We start from the raw sequence: 27,613 nt of genomic DNA on the forward strand, positions 1-27,613 counted from the left end.
GTGTGTGTGTGTGTGTGTGTGTGTGCATGTGTGTACACATGTGGATGGATGTATCACATCACAGAGGAGTATATATACACACATCCCTGCACATATACTTAAAAGTTAATAAATACAATACATCATATATATGTTATATGTAATATATATTCCTTTTCCCCAGGAGAATTTTAGCAACTTTTCAAAGCAAACCACTCTGCAGTTTACAACAGGAAACTGACTGGACTATGAATTTTTTTTTCTGCTGCACCTGTGGCATATGGAAATTTGGGGGCCAGGTGTAGAATCTGAACCCTATTGGCAGCCTAGGCCAGTGGTATAGAGAGCGATGTTGGTTCCTGGACACCCTGCTCTGGTCCAGGGTTAGAACCAGCAATGCCACATAGACAGAGCAGATCATGAACTCACTCTGTCCCAGTGGAAACACCTAATGACCTGTTTTGATAGGAAGCATATTTGGCCCACCAAGGAAGGGTTCCATAAAATTCTGGCTATGATCACTCCTCAAAGGAGAGTCAAGAAGGCACGTGAGTAAACACCCCTGCTTGGGTCACAGTCACTACCAGGGATGAACCAGAGGCTCCAGGCCTTGTGGTCCAGTGCAGAAATGCACACAAACCTACCCAACTCTCATAGCAGCCGTCTGTGTATTACAATGGTTCCCACTGGTCACGTGCTGACACTGAGGCTGATGGACGTGACCCTGTCTTCGGGTCATTTAACTGGTGGTCAGCATGGCCAGAATGAGATGAGAGAAGTCCTGTATCTGGACCCCACACTCCAAACCAAGTCTCTCAAAGTGTGTACCTGAGAAACAGGATCATCCCCCCCACCTCCCAACTTGGAATAGTCTGTGTTTTTCCCAACCCATCTCATCCAGAAGATCCCAGTCCAGAGGTCTTCCAAACCTGTGCCACAGGAATTCCCATCCTGGCTCAGCAGAAGGGAATCTGACTAGTAACTATCAGGGCATGGTATCAATCCTTGGCATCGCTCAGTAGGCTGAGGATCCAACATTGCCATGACCTGTGATTTGGGTCATGGAGAAGGCTCAGATCTGACATTGCTGTCTCTGAAGTGTCTGCCCACGGCCGCAGCTCTGATTCCACCTGCAGGCTTTGAACTTCCAGTTGCCATGAGTGTGGCCCTAAGAGGATGAATAAAACCCCCAAAATTGGCATCACACTAGTAACCAGAGCCAAGCTAGTAACAATGCCAGATCCTGGACATGCTGAGCCATTAGGGAATGGATCAGTATCTATTCAAGTAGCAATATTTATGGTCCTATTTAAGATCCATAAAAGCAGAAGCCCTGGAGGTGGGTTCCAGCCCTCCGGCGGTGGCGGGGGGTGGGGGGGTGAGAAGGCCCTCTGTGGGATTCTGACAGACGCTCAATTTTGGGAGGCTATGCTGAAGTCTTTCCTAAGAGACACTGATTTCTGAAGGGAACATATCTTAAAGTTTCAGAGCCATGGATAAGCTCAGATATTAACCTGGCTCAACACAGTTCAAGCAGGGCCAGCACCCATCTCCCACATAGGGCACTCCAGCAAGGCCTGAGGGGTCAGTCTAAGAAGCAAGGGGGAGAATTTTGTCACTATTTATTCACCCCTCCCCCCAAATCACCCTCTGTCTCTAGGAAGAATTAATCTAGTTTCAAAAGAGTCAGGTCCAGGACTAATTTGCTGGCAAAAAGTGAAGCACTTTCCTCTAAACATTGATTTCTCTTTCTTTTGCCAGCCACACCTGTGGCATGTGGAAGGTCCCAGGCCACAGCTGGGGCCTAGGCAAAAGCCACACCAAGCCACATGCACCCTAAGTCACAACAATTTGCAATGCTGGATCCAATACCTACTGAGCCAGGCCAGGGTTTGAACCTGTGTCCTCAGAGACCATGTCAGCTCCTTAACCCCTGAGCCATAAGGGAATCTCCACCGCTTACCTCTTTCTATCTCACTCTGGTTTATGTTAGGGACTGCAGTGAGCAAAGTGTCATTCTGTTGTTGTCTCCAAGGTGAAGAAACGTATAGAACAGCATATTCTCATGAAACCCCCTGGGAGGCTGAGAGTGTTATTTTCCCCATTGTGCAGACAGGAATACTGAGGCTCAACAAGGTGAACATGCTTGATTTCATACAATGGGCAATCATGTGGCAGAGCTTGGATGGGAACCAAGACCTGACATTTTGAAAGTCTGCATCTGGCCATTGCAATGAAAGTCCTTTGGAGCTGAGGGGTACCCCCAGGCACAGTTCTTCATCCCCTGGGTGTCCTCTGACCAAGGTAACTGGAGTTTAAGCTCCCTCAGCATATGCACACGTCAGCCTACCAGCGGTTAGACAGTTCACCTAAAATGAAAATATGCTTTCGTTTCTAGGCTCCATCATTCATTTTGCTACAGAACATTCCTTTTCTTTATAGGTCATCAAGCCCAAACCAAAAAGCCGGTTGGAACACTAGACTACCATTGGTGGGAAAAGAAACAGAAGCATATATTTATACCTCTTCCAAGAACTCCGTAAACTTATTACATATGTATTTCCTTAAATATGCCAAAAATACACCTCTATCTAGGATGATGCAAATAAAAATGGTACGAGTGAAACTCAGTTCTGGCAGGTAGGGCTTTGCTTTTCAAACTCTGTTTTTGGAACTTTGAACTCCGTGTATCTATTCCGTGTGAAAAGAGAAATGACAAGAATGTACAATCAAGTTGACATCGGAGACGGGATTAAGATGGCGGAATAGAAGGACTGGAGCTCAACTTCTCTCCTAAAAACAATGAAATTCACAACTAAAGACTGAGCACACTTCACCAAAATGGACCAGAAACCTTAAAAAAGATACCCTACTCCAAAAAAAAAGAGGAGGCCACATCAAGAGGTAGGAGGGGCGACTTCACTATATAAACAACCCCATACCTCCTGGGTGGGAAGCTCCACAGACTGGAAACTAACTGGTTCACAGAGACTCACCTACAGGAGTGAGAGTTCTGAGCCCCACATCAAACTCTCACGTGTGGGGATCTGGCACAGGGAGAAAGACTCTGGAGCATCTGGCATTGAAGGCCAGTGGGGCTTGTGCGCAAGAGTTCCATGGGACTGGGGGAAACGGAGACCCCATTCTTAAAAGGTGCACACAGACTTTCACATGCACTGAGTCCCAGGGCAAAGCAAAGTCTCCAAGGGAATCTGGGTCAAACCTGACTGCAGTTCTTGGAGGACATCCTGGGAAAACAGGGGTGAATGTGGCTTGTTGTGAGGGAAGGACATTGAAAGCAAAGCTCATGGGAATATTCAGCAGCCATGCCTTTCTCTGGAGGTGGACATTTTGGGAAAATCTGGCACCATCCATCAGCCAGCCACTGAGAAGCCCCAGGGTAAACAACAACCCAGGTGGGATCGCAGCCCCACCCCTCAGTAAACAGGCTACATAAAGACCCCTCAGGCACACAGCTGCCTCTAATCCCATCCAGAGACTAAGCCCCACCCACCAGAGGGATTAAAATCGGCTCCTCCTACCAGAGGGCAGGCATCAGCCCCTCCCATCAGGAAGCCTACACCAAGCCCCCATACTGACTTTACCCACAGGGGGGCAGACATCAGAAGTAACAGAGGCTACAACTCTATTATCTGTAAGAAGGTCACCACACCAAAAACCTATAAAAATGAAAAAACAGAGAACTATAACTCAGATGAGGGAGAAAGAAAAAAACCCAGAAAAACAGCTAGGCCATGAGGAGATTCTCAGCCTCCAGGAAAAAGACTTTAGACTGTTGATGCTGAAGAAGATACAAGACATTGGAAATAAACTGGAGGCAAAGATGGATAACTTACAGGAAACACTGAGCAAACAGATACAAGATATAAAACTTAAACAAGAAGAGATGCAAAATACAATAACTGAAATAAAAAATTCACTAGAAGCAGCTAACAGCAGAATACAGGAGGCAGAAGAATGAATAAGCGAGGTAGAGGACAGATTAGTGGAAATTACAGATGCAGAACGGAAAAGAGAAAAAAGATTGAAAACAAATGAAGAGAGTCACAGAGAACTCTGGGACAACGTGAAACGCACCAACATCTGTATTATAGGAGTGCCAGAAGGAGAAGAGAGAGAGAAGGAGACAGAAAAAATATTCCAAGAGATAATAGCCGAAAGCTTCCCTAACATGGGAAAGGAACCACCCACTCAAATCCAGGAAGCACAAGTACCATACAAAATAAACCCAAGGAGGAACACCCCGAGACACATACTAATCAAACTGACCAAAATTAAAGACAAAGAGCAAATCTTGAAAGCAGCCAGAGAAAGGAAACAAATAACATACAAGGGAACCCCGATAAGGCTATTGGCAAATTTTTCAACAGAAACTCTGCAGGCCAGAAGGGAGTGGCATGATATACTCAACGTGATGAAAGGAAAAAACCTTCAACCAAGATTACTCTACTCAGCAAGGCTCTCATTCAGATTTGAAGGAGAAATCAAAACCTTCACAGATAAGCAAAAGCTGAGAGAATTCAGCAACACTAAACCAGCCTTACAACAAATACTAAAGGAACTTCTATAGGCAGAAAAGAACAAGAGAAGAAGGAAAGGAAAAAGAGCAGCAAAAACAAATCCAAAGTAATTAATAAAATGGCAATAAGAACATACATATCAATAATTACCTTAAATGTAAATGGACTAAACGCCCCAACCAAAAGACATAGACTGGCTGAATGGATACAAAAACAAGACCCATATATATGCTGTCTTCAAGAGACCCACTTCACTTCTAGGGACACACACAAATTGAAAGTGAGAGGATGGAAGAAAATATTTCATGCAAACGGGGATCAAAAGAAAGCTGGAGTAGCAACACTCATATCAGACAAAATAGACTTTAAAATGAAGAATATTTTCAGGGACAAAGAAAGACATTACATAATGATCAAAGGATCAATCCAAGAAGAAGATATAACAATTGTAAATATACATGCACCTAACATAGGTTCACCACAATATATAAGGCAACTGCTAACAACCTTAAAAGGAGAAATCGACAATAACACAATCATAGTGGGGGACTTTAACACCCCACTTACAGCAATGGACAGAAAACCAGACAGAAAATCAATAAGGAAACACATGCCCTGAATGAAGCATTAAACCAGATGGACTTAATAGATATTTATAGGACATTTCATCCAAAAGCAACAGAATACACATTCTTCTCAAGTGCACATGGAACATTCTCTAAGATTGACCATATCCTGGGCTATAAATCCAACCTCAGTAACTTTAAGAAAATTGAAATCATATCAAGCATCTTTTCTGACCACAATCTATACGACTGGAAATCAACAACAAGAACAAAACCGCAAAAAACACAAACACGTGGAGATTCAACAACATGCTACTAAATAACCAATGGATCACTGAAGAAATCAAAGAGGAAATTAAAAAATACCTAGCAGCAAATGACAATGAAGATACGACACTCCAAAACCTATGGGATGCAGCAAAAGCCGTTCTAAGAGGAAAGTTTATAGCAATACAAGCCCACCTCAGGAAACAAGAAAAAGCTCAAATAACCAAGCTAACTTTACATCTAAAGCAGCTCGAGAGAGAAGAACAGACAAGACACAAAGTTAGTAGAAGGAAAGAAATCATAAAGCTCGGAGCAGAAATCAATGAAATAGAAACAAGGAAAACCATAGAAAAGATCAATGAAACAAAAAGCTGGTTCTTTGAAAAGATCAACAAAATTGATAAACCCCTAGCCAGACTTATCAAGCAAAAAAGAGAGAGGACTCAAATCAATAAAATTAGAAATGAAAAAGGAGAAGTAACAACGGACACCACAGAAATACAAAGGATCATAAGAGACTACTACATACAACTATATGCCAATAAAATGGAAAACCTAGAAGAAATGGACAAATTCTTAGAAAAGTACAATCTTCCAAGACTAAACCAAGATGAAATAACAAAGATGAATGGACCCATCACAAGAACTGAAATTGAAACTGTGATTAAAAAACTTCCAACAAACAAAAGTCCAGGACCAGATGGCTTCACAGGCGAATTCTATTAAACATTTAGAGAAGAGCTAACACCTCTCCTTCTGAAACTATTTCAAAAAATTGCAGAGGGAGGGATACTCCCAAACTCATTCAATGAGGCCACTGTCACCCTGGTACCAAAACCAGACAAAGACTCCACAAAAAAAAGAAAACTACAGGCCAATATCACTGATGAACATCGATGCAAAAATTCTCAACGAAATACTAGCAAACCACATCCAACAATACATTAAAAGGATTATACATCATGTTCAAGTGGGATTTATCCCAGGGATGCAAGGGTTCTTCAATATCTGCAAATCCATCAGTGTGATACACCACATTAACACACTGAAGAATCAAAACCATATGATCCTCTCATGAGGAAAAAGACTTTGACAAAATCCAACACCCATTTCTGATAAAAACCCTTCAGAAAGTGGGCATAACGGGAACCTACTGCCACATGATAAAGGCCATATACGACAAACCCACAGTGAACATCATTCTCAATGGTGAAAAGCTGAAAGAATTCCCGCTGAGATCAGGAACAAGACAAGGATGTCTGCTCTCCCCACTACTCTTCAATATAGTTCTGGAAGTCCTAGCCACAGCAATCAGAGAAGTAAAAAAAAATAAAAGGAATCCAAATTGGGAAGGAAGAAGTCAAACTATCGCTATTTGCAGATGACATGATACTTTACCTAGAGAATCCTAAAGACTCTACCAGAAAACTGTTAGAGCTCATTCACGAATTTGGCAAAGTTGCAGGATACAAAATCAATACACAGAAATCAATAGCGTTTCTATATACTAACAATGAAAAAGCAGAAAAGGAAATTAGGGAAGCAATCCCGGTTACCACCGCATCCAAAAGAATAAAATACCTAGGAGTAAACCTACCTAAAGAAACAAAAGACCTGTACTCTGAAAACTACAAGCCACTGATGAAAGAAATCAAAGATGATACAAATAGATGGAAAGATATACCATGCTCATGGATTGGAAGACTTAATATTATCAAAATGACTATGCTACCCAAGGCAATCTACAGATTCAATGCAATCCCTATCAAATTACCAAGGACATTTTTCACAGACCTCGAACAAAATATTTTAAAGTTTGTTTGGAAGCACAAAAGACCCAGAATAGCCAAAGACATCTTGAAAAAGAAAAATGGAGCTGGAGGAATCAGGCTCCCAGACTTCAGACTATACTACAAAGCAACAGTCATCAAAACTGCATGGTACTGGCACAAACACAGACATATAGATCAGTGAAACAGGATAGGAAGCCCAGAATTAAACCCACGCACCTACAGCCAACTCATCTATGATAAAGGAGGAAAGACTACACAATGGAGAAAGGACAGCTTGTGCAATAAATGGTGCTGGGAAAACTGGACAGCCACATGGAAAAGAGTGAATTTAGAACACTCCCTAACACCATACACAAAAATAAACTCCAAATGGATTAAAGACCTAGATATAAGACCAGACACTATAAAACTCCTAGAGGAAAACATAGGCCAAACACTCTCTCACATAAACAACAGCAACATATTATCAGATCCACCTCTTGGAGTATTGACAATAAAAAGAAAAATAAACAAATGGGACCTAATAAAACCTCAAAGTTTCTGCACAGCAATGGAAACCCTAAACAACACAAAAAGACATCCCACAGAATGGAAGAAAATCTTTGCAAATGAATCGACTGACCAGAGATTCCTCTCCAAAATTTATAAACACCTTCTGCAGCTCAATACCAAAAAAACAAATAACCCCATCAAAAAATGGGCGGAAGATCTAAACAGACAGTTCTCCAAAGAAGACATACGGATGGCTGAGAAACACATGAAAAGTTGTTCAACATCACTCATTATTAGAGACACGCAAATCAAAACCACTCTGAGGTACCACCTTACACCAGCCAGAATGGCCATCATCCAAAAGTCTACAAACAAGAAGTGCTGGAGAGGGGGTGGAGAATAAGGAACCCTCTTACACGGTTGGTGGGATTGTAAATTGGTGCAACCACTGTGGAAAGCAGTATGGAGATTCCTCAGAAAACTAAACATAGAACTCCCATTGGATCCAGCAATCCCACTCCTGGGCATCTATCCAGAGAAAACACAAAACACATCTATCGCAAAGACACATGTACTCCGATGTTCACTGCAGCACTATTTACAATAGCCAAGACATGGAAACAACCTAAATGTCCATCGACAGAGGAGTGGATCCAGAAGATGTGGTACATATACACAATGGAATATTACTCAGCCATGAAAAAGAACGAAATCAGCATTTTTAGCAACATGGATGGACCTAGAAACTATCATGCTAAGTGAAGTCAGCCATACAATGAGACACCAACATCAAATGCTTTCACTGACATGTGGAATCTGAAGAAAGGACAGACGGAATTTCTTTGCACAACAGATGCTGACTCACAGACATTGAAAAACTTATGGTATCCGGAGGAGACAGTTTGGGGGGTGGGGGGATGTGCTTGGGCTGTGGGATGGAAATCCTGTGAAATCAGATTTTTATGATCATTATACAACTACAGATGTGATAAATTCATTTGAGTAATAAAAAAAATTAAGAAAAACAAGAGATGCAACGAGAACGTGCTGTGTAGCAGAAGAAAATCTACTCAGTAGTTTGTAAGAACCTATATGGGAAAAAAGAATGGATATATTTATATGCATGACTGTATCATTTTACCATACACCTAAAACTAATACACCATTGTAAGTCAACTTTACTCCAATAAAATTAAATTAATCAAAAGAAAAAAAAAAAAAAGTCCTTTTCAAGTGAAACGTTCTGCTCCTACAGCGAGGTAAAGGAAAGGACTGCGAAACCAGACTGCGCAAGCGCATTGCTCCACCATTTGTGCGCGTGCGCGGCTCCAGGGGGTGGAGCCCGCACATGTTTTGGTTGCTTGGATACCGCTGCGAAACAATAGCGGTGGCTTGCTGCCCAGTTGCTGGGTCTGCGCTAGAACCAGCGGTTGGCCCTCATTTTCCGAGGAACCGGAGGAGCGGGTAAGAGCCTTCGCCGGCTGCCGGCGCCTCAGGAAGCCAGCCTCTTGGCCTGCCCTCAAACCCAAAACTGCCGCCCAGCCCCGGTCCCCGGCCCCTCCAAACCCGAGGAAAGGTGGGCAGCCTGCCCTGGCCTGGTTTAAACGCACCACCCCCGGCCTGGTTCAAGATCCCGGACCCCGCCCAGCCCCGCCCCAGACCCTCTTCCTCCACTAGGCTTCAAACTGGGGACCCTGGACCCCGTGCTCTGGCCCGGCCCCTGGGTCCCCTGGCCGTCGCGTCTCTCCGAGTGTCCTGGGCTGGCCAACCAGCCTTTTCTCCCTCCGCAGCACACCTTGATTCTTTCCAGCCTGGTCCTGGTCTGCGGAGAGCGATGCCGCTTCCCGACACCATGTTCTGCGCACAGCAGATCCACATTCCCCCGGAACTGCCAGACATCCTGAAGCAGTTCACCAAGGCTGCGATCCGCACCCAACCCGCCGACGTGCTGCAGTGGTCCGCGGGGTAAGTTCCACCGGACTGGGACCTTGGAGAGCCCCCTGGTCCCCTTTGCCCAGTCGTGCCTAGTGAGTCCTCCTTCCTGGACAATGCTCAGTACCCTGAGTACCGGCAAAACCTTTTTTAGCATTGGTATCTACACCTAATATAGTATTGTAGATACCATACACCTAATGTAGGTACCAGTGGTTTTGGTATTTACACCTAAGTATCTATCTAGGAAGCGTCGTGGTTTATTGACCACGAGACCAGAAATTACTGCAAAATGCCCATTTATCTACAAAGCAATGGCAGCTCTATTGTTGGAGAGTGATATTTATGCAAGTAGACTAAAATTTATAAAACAGTTACATTGGGTAAAAAGTTTCTGCCTTGTGTTATAAACTCGAACTATCACAGTCCCTTTATTTGTGAAATGATTTTTACAAGGAAGAATCTTATGGTTATATTCTTTGTCTTCAGAAAATCCTCCAGGATTGAGTACCTTTTGAGGTTATTGGAACCAGAAAGACTAGTTTATGTCAAGTAACCATCCCAAGGCTGCTGTAAAGTTAAACTTTGCCCAGCTTAGTTCAAGCATATGAGCGTCACAGTTTATTGCAACAAACATTCTGCTTCTAGGAACAGACATTAAGTTAACAAAATATGTCTGAACTTGTCCTAAGAGCGTGAAAGTTGAATTTGAGGGGGTGGAGAGAGAAAAAGGGGATGAGATATAAAATTTCTTTTAGTCCATCAAATATCTATTGATCTACATTTTGTTACATGTTCAGAGATGTTTTCTAACTACTTGTATCTTTGAAATTATTACTGGTAGCCCTGGATGATTTAGTGCCTTATTTTCCTGGATATGGCATTTCTCTGACAGTGGTAAGGTTGTGAGGGCAGCAAATGATGTGGCTTCAGCAGCCATTCTCAGCTGCATGCACCCACAGAGAGTGAGCTTCCAGAAGACCCTGCCTGGCACCCCTCACCCTCCAGCCAGACCCCCGGGGTCCTGTCCCCCTCCTGTCTTGTTGCCCCAGACTCTCTCTGTGTCCCAGCTTCTTCCTAGTATTAGCACCAATATCCATGTCCCAGAAAGGAATGATTGAGTGGGAAAATACTGAAGAAAAAAAAAAAATACCAGGCAGGAAAGGTGAAGAGTAGGGGAGGTTGGCCCTGAGTTGGCCAAACAGGTGACTTCCCTGTTCTGAGTGCCTGAGACCCGAATAGGCAGAGATGCTTGAAATCAAGCCCCTCGAGAAGCAGGGCCAAGTCCCCAGCTGTCAAAATGATACTACTGGACCATGCCCTTGCACTTGGGTCACATGGGGCCCTGACCTCCACCTCCTCTAGCAACATCTCAGGACCTCTAGTGGCATCTACTTGATGAGATTAGCATGTGTCGTGAGACCCCCAGGAGTGCAGATGGGGGCCTTGAGACAGGGGCCACCATTCTCCCCACTCTGCAGACAGAGAAACTGAGGCATGTGGAGAATGTTAAGTCAGTTGAGTAGAGGGGCTGGGCCAGGGACCTAGCACAGTCCTCCGTCATCACTGTCTCCCTCTGAGGTCACTGATGAAAGTGCATGAAGTCAGCTGGATGCACAGATGAGCCTTCAGCAATGCATGTCGTTGTCAGGTATTTTTCAGCTTTGTCAAGAGGAGATCCACTTCCTGTAAAGGACAGAATTGAAATGCCCATGGCCACTCAGAAAACAGACACAGGCCTGACTCAAGGACTCCTTAAAGTTTTGCACAAGCAGGTATAAGATTGTCTTTGTCATCAGTCAGATGAACTTGAGATAAAGCTTGGCAGAAACCTCCCCATCATCCATACAAGCCCTGCTTCCCTTTGGGAAACCTCCAAGTTTATTCAAAGAAGGAATCTTGTATTCAGTGGCCTTTCTCTGGTTTAAAGAACCCCAAATAGGAGTTCCCATTGTGGCTCAGTGGGTTATGAACCTGACTAGCATCCGTGAGGATGCGTTTCTTTCTTTCTTTCTTTCTTTCTTTCTTTCTTTCTTTCTTTCTTTCTTTCTTTCTTTCTTTCTTTCTTTCTTTTGCTTTTTCAGGGCCAAACCTGCGGTATCCTCATGGATATTAGTTGGGTTTGTAACCCACTTAGCCACAACGGGAACTCCAAGGATGCTGGTTTAATCTTTGAGCTTGCTCAGTGGGATAAGGATCTGGCATTGCCATGAGCTGTGGTGTAGATCACAGACTCGGCTCGGACCTGGCGTTGCTGTGGCTGTGGTGTAGGCTGGCAGCTGTAGCTCCACTTAGACCCCTCGCCTGGGAACTTCCATATGCCATGGGTGCGGTCCTAAAAAGAAAAAAAAAAATGCTATTCATGATTATACTGAAATAGAATTTCTTTTAAATACCAAATTAAGGAGTTCCCATCATGGCTCAGCGAAAATGAATCCAACTAGGAACCAAGAGGTGGCAGGTTCTATCCCTGGCCTCAGTCAGTGGGTTAAGGAGCTGGTGTTGCCATGTGAGCTGTGGTGTAGATGCAGCTCAAATCTGGTGTTGCTGTGACTGTGGCATAGGCCGGCAGCTGTAACTCTGATTAACCCCTAGCCTGGGGACCTCCATATGCCACAGGAGCGCCCTGAAAAAAAAAAAAAAAGCTAATAAATAAATAGCAAATTAATACATATGATGCTGCTGGACCAAAAAAAGTATCTGAAAATATGAAATTCCAGATATGGTGGTTGCAAAGATCCTTTTGAAAATTATGCTAACATGATAATCCACTGCCTTCTTCATCTGAAATACTGCTCTTGGGCATTTGATTTCCAGCCCTCCTAAGAGCCCTCTCGACCCACCATCTCTCAGAGAGTTAAGAGGAAGTAGAATTTATCAGGTGAATTGCTAGAAATCGGTGGTATACCCCTGATTTTTGTTTGTCTTTAACCCTGATTTGATTTGATATCATTATTAGTATTTTGGGCTGTGCCCAGGGGATGCAGAAGTTTCCTGGCCAGGGATTACATCTGCACCACAGCAGTGACAGTGTTGGATCCTTAACCACTAGGACACCAGGGGAAATGCCTTTAGCCCTAATTTTTAAAGTGACTCCTCCCCATTATAGATTTGAAAATCCTGTGTTCCTGTCCAGGGTCCAATGAATTCTGAAAGCAGGATTTTCCCATTTCTCTCTTAAGAGAAAACAAATAACACTAAAAGGAAAAGACTCACTAAGATGGCTCAAAGCTCTTCCACACAGAATACTGCTAGCGGATCGTAGAAGTTACCAATTTCATAGATTGTCTAAAATAGTAGAAGAAATGCATTGATTTTCAGTTTTAGATTTCTCCCATTTAACTGTTAACATGCGTGGGGTGGGATTTAATTTGAAATTATTTTTATTGTTAAGTATTTCAGACAACAGAGAACAGTGTGCCCATGGTGTCTGTTGCCCATTTTATTATCATGACATTATGCCGTTATGCCTTTTTCCTTTTTTTTAATTTTCACAGCTCCACCAGCAGCATGTGAAAGTTTCCAGGCCAGGGGCTGAATTGGACCTACGGCTGCTGGCCTATGTCATAGCCACAGCAACACTGCCCTGAACTGAGCCACATCTGTGACCTACACCACAGCTTACGGCAACACTAGATCCTTAGCCAAGTGAGCAAGGCCAGGGATCAAACCTGCATCCTTATGGACACTATGTCGTGAGCCATAGTGGGAACTCCTTTTTTTCTAAGAAATAACTTCTCCCCCTTCCCTGCCCTTTCACCCCCTACCCCTCCACAAAGCCCCATCCTCTCCCCTCCCCTCCCCAGGGCGAACAGATGTAGTGAATTCAGATTTCATCTTTGAACCAGGATGGGTACTTGAGATCTGTTTAAGTACAAGTGTTATATTATTGTTGGGGACTTTTAAACTTACACAGATTGTGTCATGCTGTGTTTTTAAACAGTGTAGCCACAAGGAGTATGTGGAATTAGCAGATCTTGAGCAGAAATGGAAAAATTTGTGCCTGCCAATAGAAAAATTCAAAGTGCTCTTGCAGTTGGATCCTTGTGAAAACAAAATCGAATGGATAAAATTTTTAGCACTTGGATGTAGCATGCTTGGTGGGGTACGTACCTATTAATAGCATATTAATAATTCTGAGTAATCATAGGCCTGGGTTAAAAATAATTTAGATGTCTCGGTAACTGAAGGAACACTTTCATTACTTTGTAATTTTGTCTTAGAAAGGCAATTTTTTCCAGATACCTATAGTATTTTAGGTTCATAGTTAATTTACAGAAGTTAAATTCTTATGAATGCCTCAATTTAAAAGATGGTAACAGTAGACAAAATATATAGATATTGTTAAATGTGTTTTAAGTTTTAAAAGAGAATGCCTCAATGACTTTATTAAATATACCTCGTTTGGTAAACTAAAAATATCTGTTTTCCTCATCTGTGCAAAGAGGCATACAATTTTCTATTTTAGTTAAAATCTGTTATTAGTAACTAATAGATACCTTGCTGATGTTAAAAAGTATAACCCATAAGACTTGAGAATAAAGACAAAACAGCTCTCCAGCTTGTGATCTGAGGAGGTAGCTGTGGTGGGGAGGGAGTAGAAATCTAGAATCTCTCTTTGACTTAAGTATTTGGGTCAAGTGCAAGGAGGGTTACCACTTTGTTCATGAAGAAAGGGCTTGAGAAAAGAGAACTAGCTCTCTTTATTGCAGAGATGAGCAAAGTTTGCTCACATGCTCCCTTCAGTCTTTGGCCCTCAGAGCAGATAACTGGCTAATTCATGGCCGTTGTTACCTGGGGTGCCCTCATCACCTGGGGTGCCCTCATCTCGGGTCCATGCATAAGCCTCCTTAATTCCACTTTAACTTGTAAGAATTATTTTATGTCATACCACCTTGCACGACCACAAACACAGCTAACTCCCTACAACTAACTTCCAACCCGTCCCCTTGGCACCCCCACAGGAAGATTCGGCCCCCTGACCTCATGCTTCCCATTGATCACACACGCACAGGAGAAATATAAATATGTGTGTGTGTATATTTTTTTTGCTTTTTTTTTCTTTTTTTTTTTTTTTTTTGCTTTCTCAGGGCCACACGTGGCATATGGAAGTTCCCAGGCTAGGGGTCAAATCAGAGCTACAGCTGCTGGCCTACTCCACAGCCACAGCAACACCAGATCTAAGCCGCATCTAGGACCTACACCACAGCTCACAGCAATGCCAGATCCTTAACCCACTGAGCAAGGCCAGGGATCGAGCCTGCATCCTCCCGGATACTTAGTCAGGCTTGTTACTGTGGAGCCACAGCAGGAACTCCTACCCCGAGAAATGCATCATTTAATTGTAGCTGATTTTACCTTTATGGAATATAATTATGTTGTTGCTAATCTTCTGGAACTTTGCTTCATTCCCAATTAGATTTCTGTCTCTATTCATCTGTAGCATTACAGATGCTGTAATTCATTCATCTCCTCTACTGTGAATATATATCCACTGAATGAATATACTGCAGTTTACTGGTTCTCCCAATGGCCCCAGCGAGAAACTCTGAAACCCCAATAAAGTCGGGTGTTGGGCTGGTTACTGTCAAGTGTTGCTCACCTTTGTTGCCTGCAGGCAATGTTTCTGATCAGCCACAGAGAAGGCCTTGGCCAGACCCCTCAGAAATAAGTACCATTCTCCTAAGCCCTGAAATCACTGGGGAGAATCCCAGTGGAGTGTTGTTGAGAAGGACAAAGACAAATTCAGTTATTAGAAGAAATTTTATGTTGCTTTGCTCATCTAGAACCCTGTGAAAGCCAGATTTTAATAATATAAAATTAATATTTGATTTTATGGTTTGTGCCTCTAAACTTAGTTGTGAAGTTTAAATTTTTATAATGATGAGAAATTGGAACACTTCCTATTTGGGGGATCCATCTTTGTAATTTATTTAAAAACTACCTTTAAAAACCAAACCAACTCTGTTTTGCAAGGCCTCTCTCCATGCGACACTAGGGTGTGACACTAGATGGAGACATTTGTTAAGGATGGAGCTAAACCAAATACTGGGGAAGGGACTGGAAAACAGCGCGTGCACACACACACACACACACTCAGCTCTCCTTTTCTTCCTATAACTTGAGCCAGTCCCCTAACTAAGGAATCTTTGATGTCATCCTTTGACTCTCTTCCAGCACCAGTGCCCCTTCCCACTGGCCTGGGTAGGAGATTCATGGTGACACTTGCTTTGATGCCCATGTTGGTGGGGCAGCTTGGAGGCACCCCAGTAACACGGCGCTGTGATTCCCAGGAGAGTGGCTCTTGGAATTGTCATGAGAGCAGCTGAAATTCTGAAACTGGAAGAACCATAGAACTGGCCCTTTAGAGGCTCCAGAAGCAGCAGTGCCTCTACGCCAAGCTTTCCATGTGTCTGCACTTCAGTCTGCGATGCAGCTTAGGTGCACTTGCTTGGTTGACAACAGCACAGTCACCTCTGCCTGGAGGAATAGGAACCGGAGAATAGAGGGGCCACAGGCAGGAGGTTGAGGGGAGGGGGGCGCCTGCTGGGACAGGGGTCCTTGTGGCTGGTGACATTAGCCTTACCACCCACAGCCCTTAGAAAGGGAGAAATCTGTTGTAGGAAAACAAACTCTCCACACCAAGCAGATTTACTCTATGAATCCTTCTGGCTATAAAAATTGCTGAAAATCTTTTTGTCCGAAATATTAACACTGGTAATGTCATGGCGCCTTTGCAAAGAGAAGTGATGCCAGAATGTTTTGATGTATTTTTCCTTAAAAACCTCTTCCTCAGAAGTGTTTGAACATCACATCACGCAGACGCAGCCGCTGACTCCTCGCCAGCTGCTTCCTCCCTCCACATCCTCACTGAGGCCCTGAGGTTCCACACTCATGATGACTTTCCTCCGCAGCGTTGGATAAAACAGCAGAATCTAACATAGCAACACGTCTCTGGAATGTTTCAAGCAAGGAACCTGTAAAACACACAACTTAGTTCACCAAGTCCTCCCTCAGGACAGCCTTTCCAGGGGCTGGTGTGTGCAGTGATCCTTGGAGAAATGAATGCTGTCATTTTTGTAATCAGGGCATCATTTTGCCCCCTGAGTTGGGCTAACGTCAGAACTGTGCCACTACCCTTGCCTTCTGTCACCACAGGGCCATCAGTCAGGGCGGGGATGGGTAGTGGCTTTGCAGATGCGCCGAGTCCCAGCCTATGGGGAGAAATGGACTCATCTCCTCCAGCCAAGCACCAGGTATCCAGGCACCTGCCCCTGTCACTGGCTCCCAGGGCCAACCCAGTGGCTGTCATCAGTGGTGGAATATGGTGGTCACAGGCAGAGCTCAGGAGGCCAACTCCCTGTGTTCTGGTCCCAGCTGGCTTACCTGGGGCAAGTTACTCAGCCTCTCTGGGCCCCACTGACCCCATCACACAAGGTGAAGAGTAAAAGAGATGCCAAGTCAAGCTCTCAGAGGAGTCAAGTAAAAGAGATGCCAAGTCAAGCTCTCAGAGGGTACCAGCCACTGAAAACTTCGGGCAAGAACCTCATTTCAGTACACTGCCTTTCCCTCCTGCTGCTGGAAGCACAGGTGATTTTTCTCTGATATTTACCGTGATAACCCAGTCCAGTCCCTGGAGCTTTGAAGAAACAAAGCTGCTGTGTTGTAAGAGGACCTTAGAGAGGCTCACGTATCAGGAAGCTGCATGTGGCCTTTAAGGTCTCAGGGGGGCCTCTAACCAACAGCCGGCAGGAAGCCAGGCCCCATTACAGCCTTCCAATTGCGAAGAGTTCCTCCAACATCCTAAGGGTGGTTGGAAATGGACCCACCATCAATCGAGCCTCTGTGTGAGAACCAATCCCTGGCCACCACCTGCTTGGGGCCTCACAGTGGACCCGGCTAAGCAGTGCCCAAGCTCCTGACCCACAGAAGCTACAAGATAATGAATGTATTGTTTAAAAAAAACAAAACTCTTGTGTCCCTAAGGACGTGGGACTCACCTCCTCCCAGTCACCTTTCTTGTCACGCAAGCAGGGCTGGCTGTGACTGGCCATAAATCTGCAGCTTTCCTCTGGAGATGGTCCTCTGTAGCCACCCCACCGTTTTTGGTTTTGTTTTTGTTTTTATTTTTTTCCTTGCTCTTTCTTCCTTGTAAATGCAGCCCAGATTCATTCCTGCAGGAGTTTTACAGGCTTACTGTCTGCACTCTCTACTCTCTTCTGGAGAATGTTAGCAGCCTGCTCTCTGCGGGCCAGACAAAGCCTCATGAATTTGGTGACAACATGCTTTCCAGGGCTGATTTCCTACCTGAGATCAACCATCTGGCAAAAATCCTGGAAATTTAAGCCTAGTACCAAGACTAGCCCTCGCTGACCTTTGTGGGCCTTCCCATGGAGGGTGTTTTACACAAGCCATGCCTCCCCCCACCCTGATCGCAAGTCTGCACGCCTTCTTGGTTTGAAGGGGTGGGGGGTGGGGGATGGTCAGCATGCTCTGGAATTCTCTGGAAGCTTGTGCTACCTGGGGGTGGGAAGGCCTTCTGACTGAAAGTCAAGGATGTCGGCGGGTGGTAGTGGCCTGGGTGACTGGCCCAGGCCTGTTGCTTTCCTGACCTGTGACAAAGCCCAGAGTGAGGGGTGAGCCTTGCCCAAAGCCAACTGGGAGTCTGGCGAGCACATGTGCCATGCCCTGCCAGTCCCCACCCTGTGCAGGTGGCCTCTGCCTGGGGACAGTTTGTTCCTTCCCTAGGAAACTCTTGGGGCCAAGGTCTGGCGGGTCCTGCTCTGTCTCAGGAGGTCTGTCGTCAACAAGATCAATACTTCCTCTTCTCTTTAAAAGTCATTCCCATGTAACATAAAATAAAATCTGGATACTAAAAAAGTTTTCAGGCCAATTGCATCCTGATCAGACCTTTTCTTATTTCTTTCTTTATAGCAATGTTAAATTCCCCTCGTTCTCAATTTAGAACATATTTTGGGGGGAATTTCTGTAAGATGTACTCCGGTGTTTATTCTGCTGCTGTCTTTGCTTCTGGTTTTAGCCAGTCCCAGTAGTAACTGTTTCTCCACCTGCTTTGTGCTGTTTCTAGTCATTAAACACCGCAATGAAGCACTTGTGTGAGATACTGACCTCTGACCCCGAGGGCGGGCCTGCTCGCATCCCCTTCGAGATTTTCTCCTATGTCTACCGTTACCTGTCTGGACTCGACAAGGAGATACCTGCGTCGGACACAGAGTCCTACCTCTCCTCTTTGAAAGACAAAGTGTAAGTGCATTCATACAGGTGTTTGGAGGACTTCCTCTCACTCTGCTCCCAGAGGGCATTGTTCCAGCCTTTCCCACCTTTGGGAGAAGGGGAGGGGGACACATGCTGTGCCCCCTGGTGTTGCCTGTGGGAGGCGGTGCCATTCTCTGCACACTTTGCAGGGAGAAAACTTATCCTATCGTTAAGAAATGAGTATCCAGGAGTTCCCGTCGTGGCGCAGTGGTTAACGAATCCGACTAGGAACCATGAGGTTGCGGGTTCGGTCCCTGCCCTTGCTCAGTGGGTTAACGATCCGGCGTTGCCGTGAGCTGTGGTGTAGGTTGCAGACGCGGCTCGGATCCCACGTTGCTGTGGCTCTGGCGTAGGCCGGTGGCTACAGCTCCGATTCAACCCCTAGCCTGGGAACCTCCATATGCCGCGGGAGCGGCCCAAGAACCAAGAGATAGCAACAACAACAACAACAAAAAGACAAAAAGACAAAAAAAAAAAAAAAAAAAAGAAATGAGTATCCAGGAATTCCCATCGTGGTGCAGTGGTTAACGAATCTGACTAGAAACCATGAGGTTGAGGGTTCGATCCCTGCCCTTGCTGAGTGGGTTAAGGATCCGGCGTTGCTGTGACTGTGGTGTAGGTCGCAGACGCGGCTCAGATCCTGCATTGCTACGTCTCTGGCGTAGGCTGGCAGCTACAGCTATGATTAGACCCCTAGCCTGGGAACCTCCATATGCTGCAGGAGCGGCCCAAGAAATGGCAAAAAGACAAAAGAAAAAAAGAAATGAGTATCCAAAATGTCAAAATGTGTTGATGCTTTTTTTTTCTTTTCTTTTTAGGGCCGCACCCACAACACATGGAAGTTCCCAGGCTAAGGGTCCATTCGGAGCTGTAGCCTCTGGCCCGCCCACAGCCACAGCAACGAGGGATCAGAGCCTCATCTGCGACCTACACCACAGCCACAGCAATGCGGGATCCTTAACCCACTCAGCAAGGCCGGGAATTGACCCTGCATCCTCATGGATACTAGTCGGGTTCATTACCACTGAGCCACAATGGGAACTCTGTGTCTAGATTCTTAATTACGGGATGTCAAATGGTTTAAAACCAGGGCATGTTCAAAAGAAAGAATTCATTTATCAACAATGAAACACGGAAATGGGTCACTGCAGCTGGAGGGTGTGAGTGTGGAGCATGCTGTGCCCCTGCCCCCAGGTTGTGCTGCTAGGGTGTGGTGGGGGGACAAGAAGAAAGAGCAGCCCTGGCAGAGGGTAGTGGTGACCCCTCTGAGGCTGGTGACTGGGCCATCCAGGCAGCGGGAGCCTTGTGATTAGAGGGGTGCCCCCCCCAAGCTCCCAGGCCTGGCAGTGTCCCCCACCCTGACCCCTGCAACCTGCCCTCATAGCCACTGCCCCCAGGTGCTGTGCCCAGCGTTGTCTGAGCCCCAACACCTTTCACCTTGAGACAAAGATATGCTTATGGAGCATTGCCTCTGTGCCAGGATGTAGTGCTGGGTCAGATTATAATAGAGCCAGGGTTCAAGAAATGGGGATGGTGACAGTGACGGCAGCACTGTGTCAGCCCTGCCTGCCTCACCACTGAGAAGCCGGAGCCCAGCAGGCCAGTCACCACCTCCCAGGCTGTTGTCCCCTCCCACTGTCCCCAGCCATCCTGTCTGGGATGCCAGAGTTGAACCCGGGCCTGGCTCCCACCTCACTTCCTCCCTGTGGGGACCCAGGCTGCCCCACAGCCCATGCCTCTGTCATCATCTCCCCTTGTTCAGCCCTCCCCATCCCTCCAAACTAATTTCCATTCTCCCTTCTTCACACCGCACCCCTTTGAGGCTCCAGACTCTGGTGTCCCATCCTTCTTCCCTCTTGTCCCCTCTGCCTGGGCTCCTCCTCGGGGTCCTAGTCCCATCATCACATGCAGGTTCAGGCCATGCCTTGGCCTTGCTTCCCAAACCTGACCACGGGGATGTCTGGTGCACAGGTCAGGCTTAAAACATCCCAACAGAAACTCATGTCCCCCCAAAACTCCCCTCTTCAGTTCTTCTCCCCCCTCTCGTAAATCGTGTCACTGTCTCTCCACTAGGTCGAGAGAAGACATTGGGGACCCTCAACCAATGCCCCTCTCCTCCCTACCCTCTCCATCCCTACCTGCCATGAGCACTCTGCTCTCTCCACCAGCACCTGCTGCTGCCTGCCCCCCTCCACTCCCTCCCCATTCCCCCCACTCCCCCTTTCCACTCCCTCCCCACTCCCCCCACTCCCCTCCTCCAGTCCCTCCACTCCCCTCCCACTCCCCCCCCACTACACGCACAAATTCTGGCCTCACCACTTTCCCAAGGCCGTATCTCCTGCCTGGTCTTGTCCATTCTCCAGACAGGCCACTGTCCTTTAAAATGATCACTCAGGTCACTTCCCATCCACGCCTTCGCAGCTCACAGTGTCTGACCCCTGCCTGGTTAGTGCAGTGAGGATTTGGAGACAGCAAAGCCTGTCCTAACTTCAGGCCTTTGTGCTTGTCTCAGACACCCTGCCCCTCTGCACCGCTGCCGAGTGTCGCCTGCTCAGGGAGGGCCCCTCTAAAGTTCTCTGCCCATAAGGCAGCACCTCTGCCCTTCTCTCCCTCTGTGAGGGCATCTTCCGTCTGTATAGGGGCACAGCACAGCCATGTGAGCGCGTTTACCAGTTGGCGTGGCGCCTATGGGCAGATCAGTGCTGGGGGCATGAGTGGTGGAGGTGGAGGGGCATGGGAGCCTCTGAGGAGTTCAGATTATGCCTGATGGCACTAGGGAGCCATATAAGGTCTTAGAGAAGGAACATTGTGTAATTCTTGGTCAGAAGACCCCTTGAGGGGCAGCTGTAAGGAGACTAGTTATGAGACTTTTGTGAAGGTCCAGACAAGAGCTGATGGAGAGGGAAGAGGCTCTTTAGAGCGGTTGGATTTGGGTGGCTGGTTGTCTACGCGGAGTGGGGAGAGAGGGACTTCCGGGATGGCCCTAAATGGCTCTGAGGGAATAAACATCCCACATGCTGCCCAGGAAGGCCCTGGGTGTGGCAGGACTTGTGAGTTGATAGGCTGTGGGGCAGGCCAGAGCGTGTCAGGGAGCACAGATCTGGGCTGGAGTCCTCCAGGAGGACGTCCCAGTGTGAGCAGAATGCTGGGGGGCGTGGAGGGACAGCGGAGTCCAGCCTTGGAGGAGGGGGCAGTGAGTGAGGAGGAGAGCTGGGTAGAGCAAGGGACGGGGGAGGGTAGCGAGGGGTCTTGTCCAGTGTGGCAGGCCCCAGAGCTGTCCTTTATGCTGGCCACAGAGGGCCCTGTGCCCCTGGCACTGGTGATTTCAGGGGAGTAGTGGCGGTGGAGGAGATGGAATATGGGCTCAAGCTGCCCTGGAAAAGGCTCCAGCCCCGGGGAAGGGGGAGGTAGGCAGTACCTCTGCAGGGAGGAGCAGGGCACCTAACTGCCAGGCTGGTGCCTGGTGCACCCTGACCATGAACAGCCCCCCACAAGAAATACCCAGATGGACCTGAGCACTCAAGTAACTGGTCCTTAGAGCCAGGCACAGAGCTGGGCTTTCTTAGTTGTCCACGATAGCAAAACCATCCCCAGTTGTCACCTAGATGGAGGCGGCAGGCTGCATGGCGAGCACCCAGCCCTGTGGCCCCAGGCCTGGGTCAGAAACCGACCCCCACTCCTCCATCACAAACTTGATAGCTAGGCTGCTGTTTACAGTGAGAGTGATTTCTTTTTTGTCTCTAGCTATTTAGCAATCATTTATTCACTCCTGATTGGTTTGTTCATTCATTCATTCACTCACTCCTCGCTTGATCCCCAAAGTGTTGCAGAGCCCTCAGTATCTCCTTGGCAAGTGATGCTGGACTTTGCCCTGCACTGCCTTTCATGGCCGCTCAGGCGGTGATGGCCATGGGGGTTGCCTATAGAGAGACAAATCAGGCTGGGCAGATGAAGCTGGAGAACCGCCCTGGCCTGACCTTGCCAGGGAGGCCTGGGATGCCCTGGCAGGTTAGAGCTTCCCACCCATTGCCAGGAGGGCCCTGGTGTGGTTGTTCGAGTGAGATATGTTCTTAAGCCACAGATTCTGCCTGAAATGAAGAATCACTGTATTTTATGAAGAAAACCCAATTAAATTCCACTGCATTTTTCGTTCACCCATCCCATGGTTAATGATTCCTCCCTGCCTGTGGGAATAAGCTCCAGGAGTCATTGCTTTGGTATCAGCAGGACAAAGACAATTAGGATGCTCTTGCTGTCTGAGCAGAGGTCAGGTGCCCTGCGGTGGGAGGTCTCCCCACAGCCAGGAGGGCAGGTGCTCAGGGAGACCAGCCTGGTCCCCCATCAGCCCCCCCATGGGCCAGCGGCCACAATGGGAGACTATTTAGCAGATGTAACTCCCTCCCCTGGGCCTCTAAGAGGTGGTTGAATTGTTGGCAGAATGTATTTTAGAACCCCTAACTTGTGTTCCTTTTACTTTTTTACTTTTACTTTTAAATACTTTTTAACTTACTTTTAAATACCTTTTCTTTTCCTTTTTTTACTTTTCCTTTTTTTTACCTTTTACTTTTAAATATGAGCCCTCAACACAGCTCTCATTTTCTCACTGACATTGAAAATGAACCTTGTTGTAGTTCAGAATTTTTACACTTACTAAATGTTGTCAGTAGAAATTTACTAATATTAACTTTTTTTTTTTTTGGCTGTGCCCGTGGTATGTGGAAGTTCCTGGGCCAGGGATTGAACCTGTGCCACAGCAGCAACCCAAGCTGCTGCAGTGACAATGCCAGATCCTTAATCTGCTGTACCACAAGAGAACTCCCTATCTTTTAAGAAATAATACTATCTGTAGATAAAAAGAAAAATCAAAAGATATACTGTTGTCAATGCCAAAGCTTCATAGACTTAAAGACAGTCATTTGAGTTTTACTGGACCAACTTTTTAAATAGGATGCTTTTGTTTCACTAGTGACTGAAATTTGAGTTGTCAATAAAGAAAAATCTGTAAACATAGTACCTATTATTTCACCTAGAAATAAATGCCCGTTTTTTTGTATAAGAAAGTAGAATGCTTTATTTTTAGAGGTAGGAATTACTGTTTTGAGACTGTAAATAATCAATTTTAAGGTAAAACTTACCTATTATACTGTGTTCCATAAAAATTGTACTGTGTGCTATAAGCAATCACTAATAAGTCTATCTGTTTCCAATTTAGAGACTCTAGAAAGAATGGCATGGTAGGACTTTCAGATTTCTTCACTCTAAAGAAGAAAATTTAGAAAACCTGGAAAAGAAAACTCAGAAGACATAGGCCACTTACACAGAGAAGAACACATTTTAATGTCAAAACAGTGCTTTTGAAAACCTCGGCACCAAATACAACTTGTCATTAACCACACACATATGTAGTGTGAGTCTTGTTTAAATGGAGGGTGGCCAGTGTCTCATGGGGCCTATTGATTACTTTTCACTGTGTTCATAAGGACCTTAAAAGCAAAACATTCATAGGAGTGAAATGACCTCTTCGAATCAAACAGTCTATTAGGATGCTGCAGAGTAGGGAGGGGGATGGGCAGTTCCTGAACTGCCTTTTGCTTTTCTTGTGCAAAGCCTGAGCAGCAGGAAGGCCTTTGCTTCCTGGGAGGAGAGGCTTCGTTGAAGCTGGATCATCTCTGTGACGGGAGGGCCTGGGGGCTTCCTGGCTGGGAGAGCAACCATGGCCGGGAAGCAAATTGAAGAAACAACTGGGGCCAGCACTTGGTCCATTGGACAAAGAACAGCATCTGAGACCCTTTCTTTGCTTTCTTTGTATAGATTCTTCAGAATGCCAGTGCCAATTAATGTATCTCAGATTATTGCTCTGAGAACTTGGGAATGGTTTAACCTGTTGGGTCTGCAGATTTGTTACCCACCCTAATACGTGTTTTTTTGTTCGTTTGTTTGTTTTGGTCTTTTTAGTGCCACACCTTCAGCATATGGCAGTTCCCAGGCTAGGGGTTCAATTGGAGCTGTAGCCACCAGCCTACACCACAGCCACAGCAACATGGGATCCAAGCCACATCTGTGACCTACACCACACCGGCTCCTTAACCCACTAAGGCCAAGGATCAAACCCATGTCCTCATGGATGCTAGTCAGGTTCATTAACTGCTGAGCCACAATGGGAACTTCCACCCTAGTACATGTTATCGGGTGTTCAAAGACTTGTGAAGGCTCAAAGTTAGGAGGTAACAAATTAATCAAAGTTAATTTGTTGTTATCTAAAAAAGTGTGTCATTTTTTGCACTGAAAAGTGTAAAATATATCATTCATCTGGACACTGGACATTTGAGATGATCGTCTGCCTGGACTTAGGGTCAGCCTCCCAGTGAACAGACACTATAGCAAGACTATTTGTAAGATTACCAGGAACTTTTCAGAGCTGGAGTTTTAAAAGCTTTTTACAGTTTTTGAGTTGCTTTAAATCTTCTCAAAATTTGGACTTCCCCAAAGAATGTACATATTTTTCTTTCAACTATAATGCCTCCATACACAGGAGTAAGAAGAAAGATAGCTTAGGTTTTGTGTAAGTACAGTGGTAAGTTGTGTGGTGTGATTAGGTGTGTGCAGGGGAAGTACTATAGCAGAAGTGCCATAGCAGTAAGGCGTGTGCAAAGGAAACGGGTGTGCAAAGTAAGGGATGTGCGAAGGAACACACCCAAACAGCACTCGGACGTCCCTGCGCCCCTGACACAGACCTCGTGCAGGGTACAGAGGGTTTTGTGTTTTAAGCCAGGCAGTCAGCCACCTCAGGAGGCACACATGGTAGAGAGCACAGGACGTTTGCATGTGACGAAGAGAAGAGATGCTGGCTTGCCATCAGTCAGGAGACAGGACAACTTAATACAACCAATTCACAGCTGCTCCTCAGAGGGAACAATGAAGAAACAGATGGGGAGACCCCCTCTGTCCGAGGTTATGGATGCAGCTCTGGAGAATGACTTGGAGGGTTTGCAAGGGTTGAGCTGCCCAGAGTATCACTGGGCCCATCGGAGATCAGCTGGGTACCTGGGTGAACAGACTGCTAGACTCTTGTCAAAGTTGGGTGTGGAACAAGCTGACAAGGAATTTTGAGGAATGAAGGCCACAAAGAAGCATCCTCAGGAAATGTTTTCCAATGAACCTTTCCCAAGGCAACTGCTGGAGGGTTTCAGACCACCACAGAGATTGGAGGGGTCAGCACAAGGACCAGTAGGAAGCACTGAATGTACATTTATCCATAGAACTGAGATGAAATGCCGGTGATAAGGGATTTGCTGTTGCGGGTCATGGTTGCACATTCTGACAACCTAGGTCCCTAACATCTCAAACAAGGTGCCCGCCTGAATTGGCCATTCCCAAGCTTACAGGGACAGAGGCTGTGACTGCCCTGAGGCCTGCTTGCCAACAAGGGTCTGTCCATTCGGCAGAACTCGGGAGGAAACTTGATTTCATTGCAGCTGTCCTGTAGGGAGGTTGTGGGGGAGGGACATGGAGCCCCAACCACATCTTGTCCCCAGAGGCCAAACTCTCATTTACCAAAAGAACCTCATCAAATTGCTGACCAGCCAAACTGACTTAGGTCAAAATGACAAATTTGGATGGAGTTTTATAAGACTGAATGGATGAATCTTGTCATAAATAAACTTGTTAATGTGGACATCTGAACTCACAAAACGTAAATCAGGGGACACTCTCTCACTCTCAAAAAACATGTTTCAGCAATGAAAGAGAATGAAGTAGTGAATGGATAAATTGTGGTCTATCTAAACAATGGAATATTATTCAGCTCTAGAAAGAAATGAGCTATTAAGCCATGAAAAGACATGGAGGAATGTTAAACGCATATCACAGAGTGAAAGAAGCCAATCTGAAAAGGTTACACACTGTGTGTTGACATTCTAGAAAAGGCATACTGTAGAGATACTAAAAATATTGGTGGTTTCTGGGCAGAGGGGCAGGTGATGAATAGGTGGAGGCCACAGGATGTTTAGGGCAGTAAAAATATGCTGTATGATCCTATGATGATGTCCAAACCCAGAGACAGTACCCAGTCCCAAGAGGAACTCCACGGTAAGCTATGGCCACAGGCTGATAATGATGCATCGGTGTAACAAATGGACCTTCTGGTGGGGATATTGATGGTTGGAGGCCGTGTGTGCATCTGTGCAGTGGGCACATGGAATGAAGTATCGACGCCGGCTGCAGTATGGATACCTGTTAACCGTCCTGCTGGAGGACAGGCTCTGGGGTTTGTTCCTGGTCTTAAAAGGTGGCTCTTCCTCAAGAATGACTTTGTCATGGAACTAGAAATGACATTCCTTTAACAATTTCCAGGCCCCCAAATCATTTTGGTCTGATTGAAGGCTCTGTCAGGGCCCTAAAGTTAAAGCAAAAAGAGCTTGACCCAGAAACAGGAACTCACTTTTGTCTAGTTGATGCCACCAGAACACATATGTCATCCATCTGTGGGGGACCTGAGGTGGGGTGGGCAGTCTTGTGACCAAAATGCAAATTCTGTTTCGGAGGGGAAAAGGCACATCTCAATAGTCAGGTCCAAGCTAGGTTTCCAGAACATTCTTTAGAGTTGACTCTGGATCAGCAGAGTTCCGTAAGGGGACATAAGGTGGCTGTCCCCTTAATGATGGGCCATAGGATGTCCCAAGAAAGAATACCAAAGTTGCCCCTTAGGTCTGACCCCACACCCAGACCTTCAGGCATGGTGCTCTCTCCCTGTCCACCCCACTACCCT

The 27,613-nt window shown here is 46.1% G+C and overlaps 1 protein-coding gene across 7 annotated transcripts; it reads left to right on the forward strand.

The window, feature by feature from the left end:
* The first annotated feature begins 9,039 nt into the window (after window positions 1-9,039).
* ROPN1L (rhophilin associated tail protein 1 like) lies at window positions 9,040-26,521 on the forward strand. 7 transcript variants are annotated; one of them, XR_014830856.1, is made up of 6 exons: window positions 9,040-9,102; window positions 9,429-9,603; window positions 11,222-11,345; window positions 13,514-13,675; window positions 18,659-19,518; window positions 24,826-26,521. XR_014830856.1 is itself a non-coding variant. In XM_021076812.2 (6 exons), the coding sequence occupies exons 2-6, from the start codon at window positions 9,473-9,475 to the stop codon at window positions 24,120-24,122; spliced, it is 657 nt and encodes a 218-aa protein (XP_020932471.1). In that variant the 5' UTR covers window positions 9,040-9,102; window positions 9,429-9,472; the 3' UTR covers window positions 24,123-24,241. The 7 variants fall into 7 exon arrangements, 4 of the variants coding, with proteins under 4 accessions (XP_020932471.1, XP_003361906.3, XP_084857894.1 ...); XR_014830857.1 differs by lacking the exon at window positions 24,826-26,521 and adding an exon at window positions 24,059-24,241 and having other exon boundaries at window positions 16,367-18,834; XR_014830858.1 differs by lacking the exon at window positions 24,826-26,521 and adding an exon at window positions 24,059-24,241 and having other exon boundaries at window positions 9,449-9,603; window positions 16,367-18,834.
* Window positions 26,522-27,613: the final 1,092 nt, after the last annotated feature.

Source organism: Sus scrofa, chromosome 16, assembly GCF_054392235.1.
Source record: "Sus scrofa isolate SSC_HxYL_T2T_F1_AM1 chromosome 16, Sscrofa_HxYL_maternal_Yorkshire_Landrace_v2.0, whole genome shotgun sequence".
NCBI classification, from domain to species: domain Eukaryota; kingdom Metazoa; phylum Chordata; class Mammalia; order Artiodactyla; family Suidae; genus Sus; species Sus scrofa.

Coding starts and splice junctions, on each gene's coding strand:
- ROPN1L (XM_021076812.2), top strand. CDS start 9,473: ATGCCGCTTCCCGACACCATGTTCTGCGCACAGCAGATCCACATTCCC. Junction 9,604..11,221: donor GTGCTGCAGTGGTCCGCGGG/GTAAGTTCCACC, acceptor TGTCGTTGTCAG/GTATTTTTCAGCTTTGTCAA. Junction 13,676..18,658: donor GATGTAGCATGCTTGGTGGG/GTACGTACCTAT, acceptor TGCTGTTTCTAG/TCATTAAACACCGCAATGAA.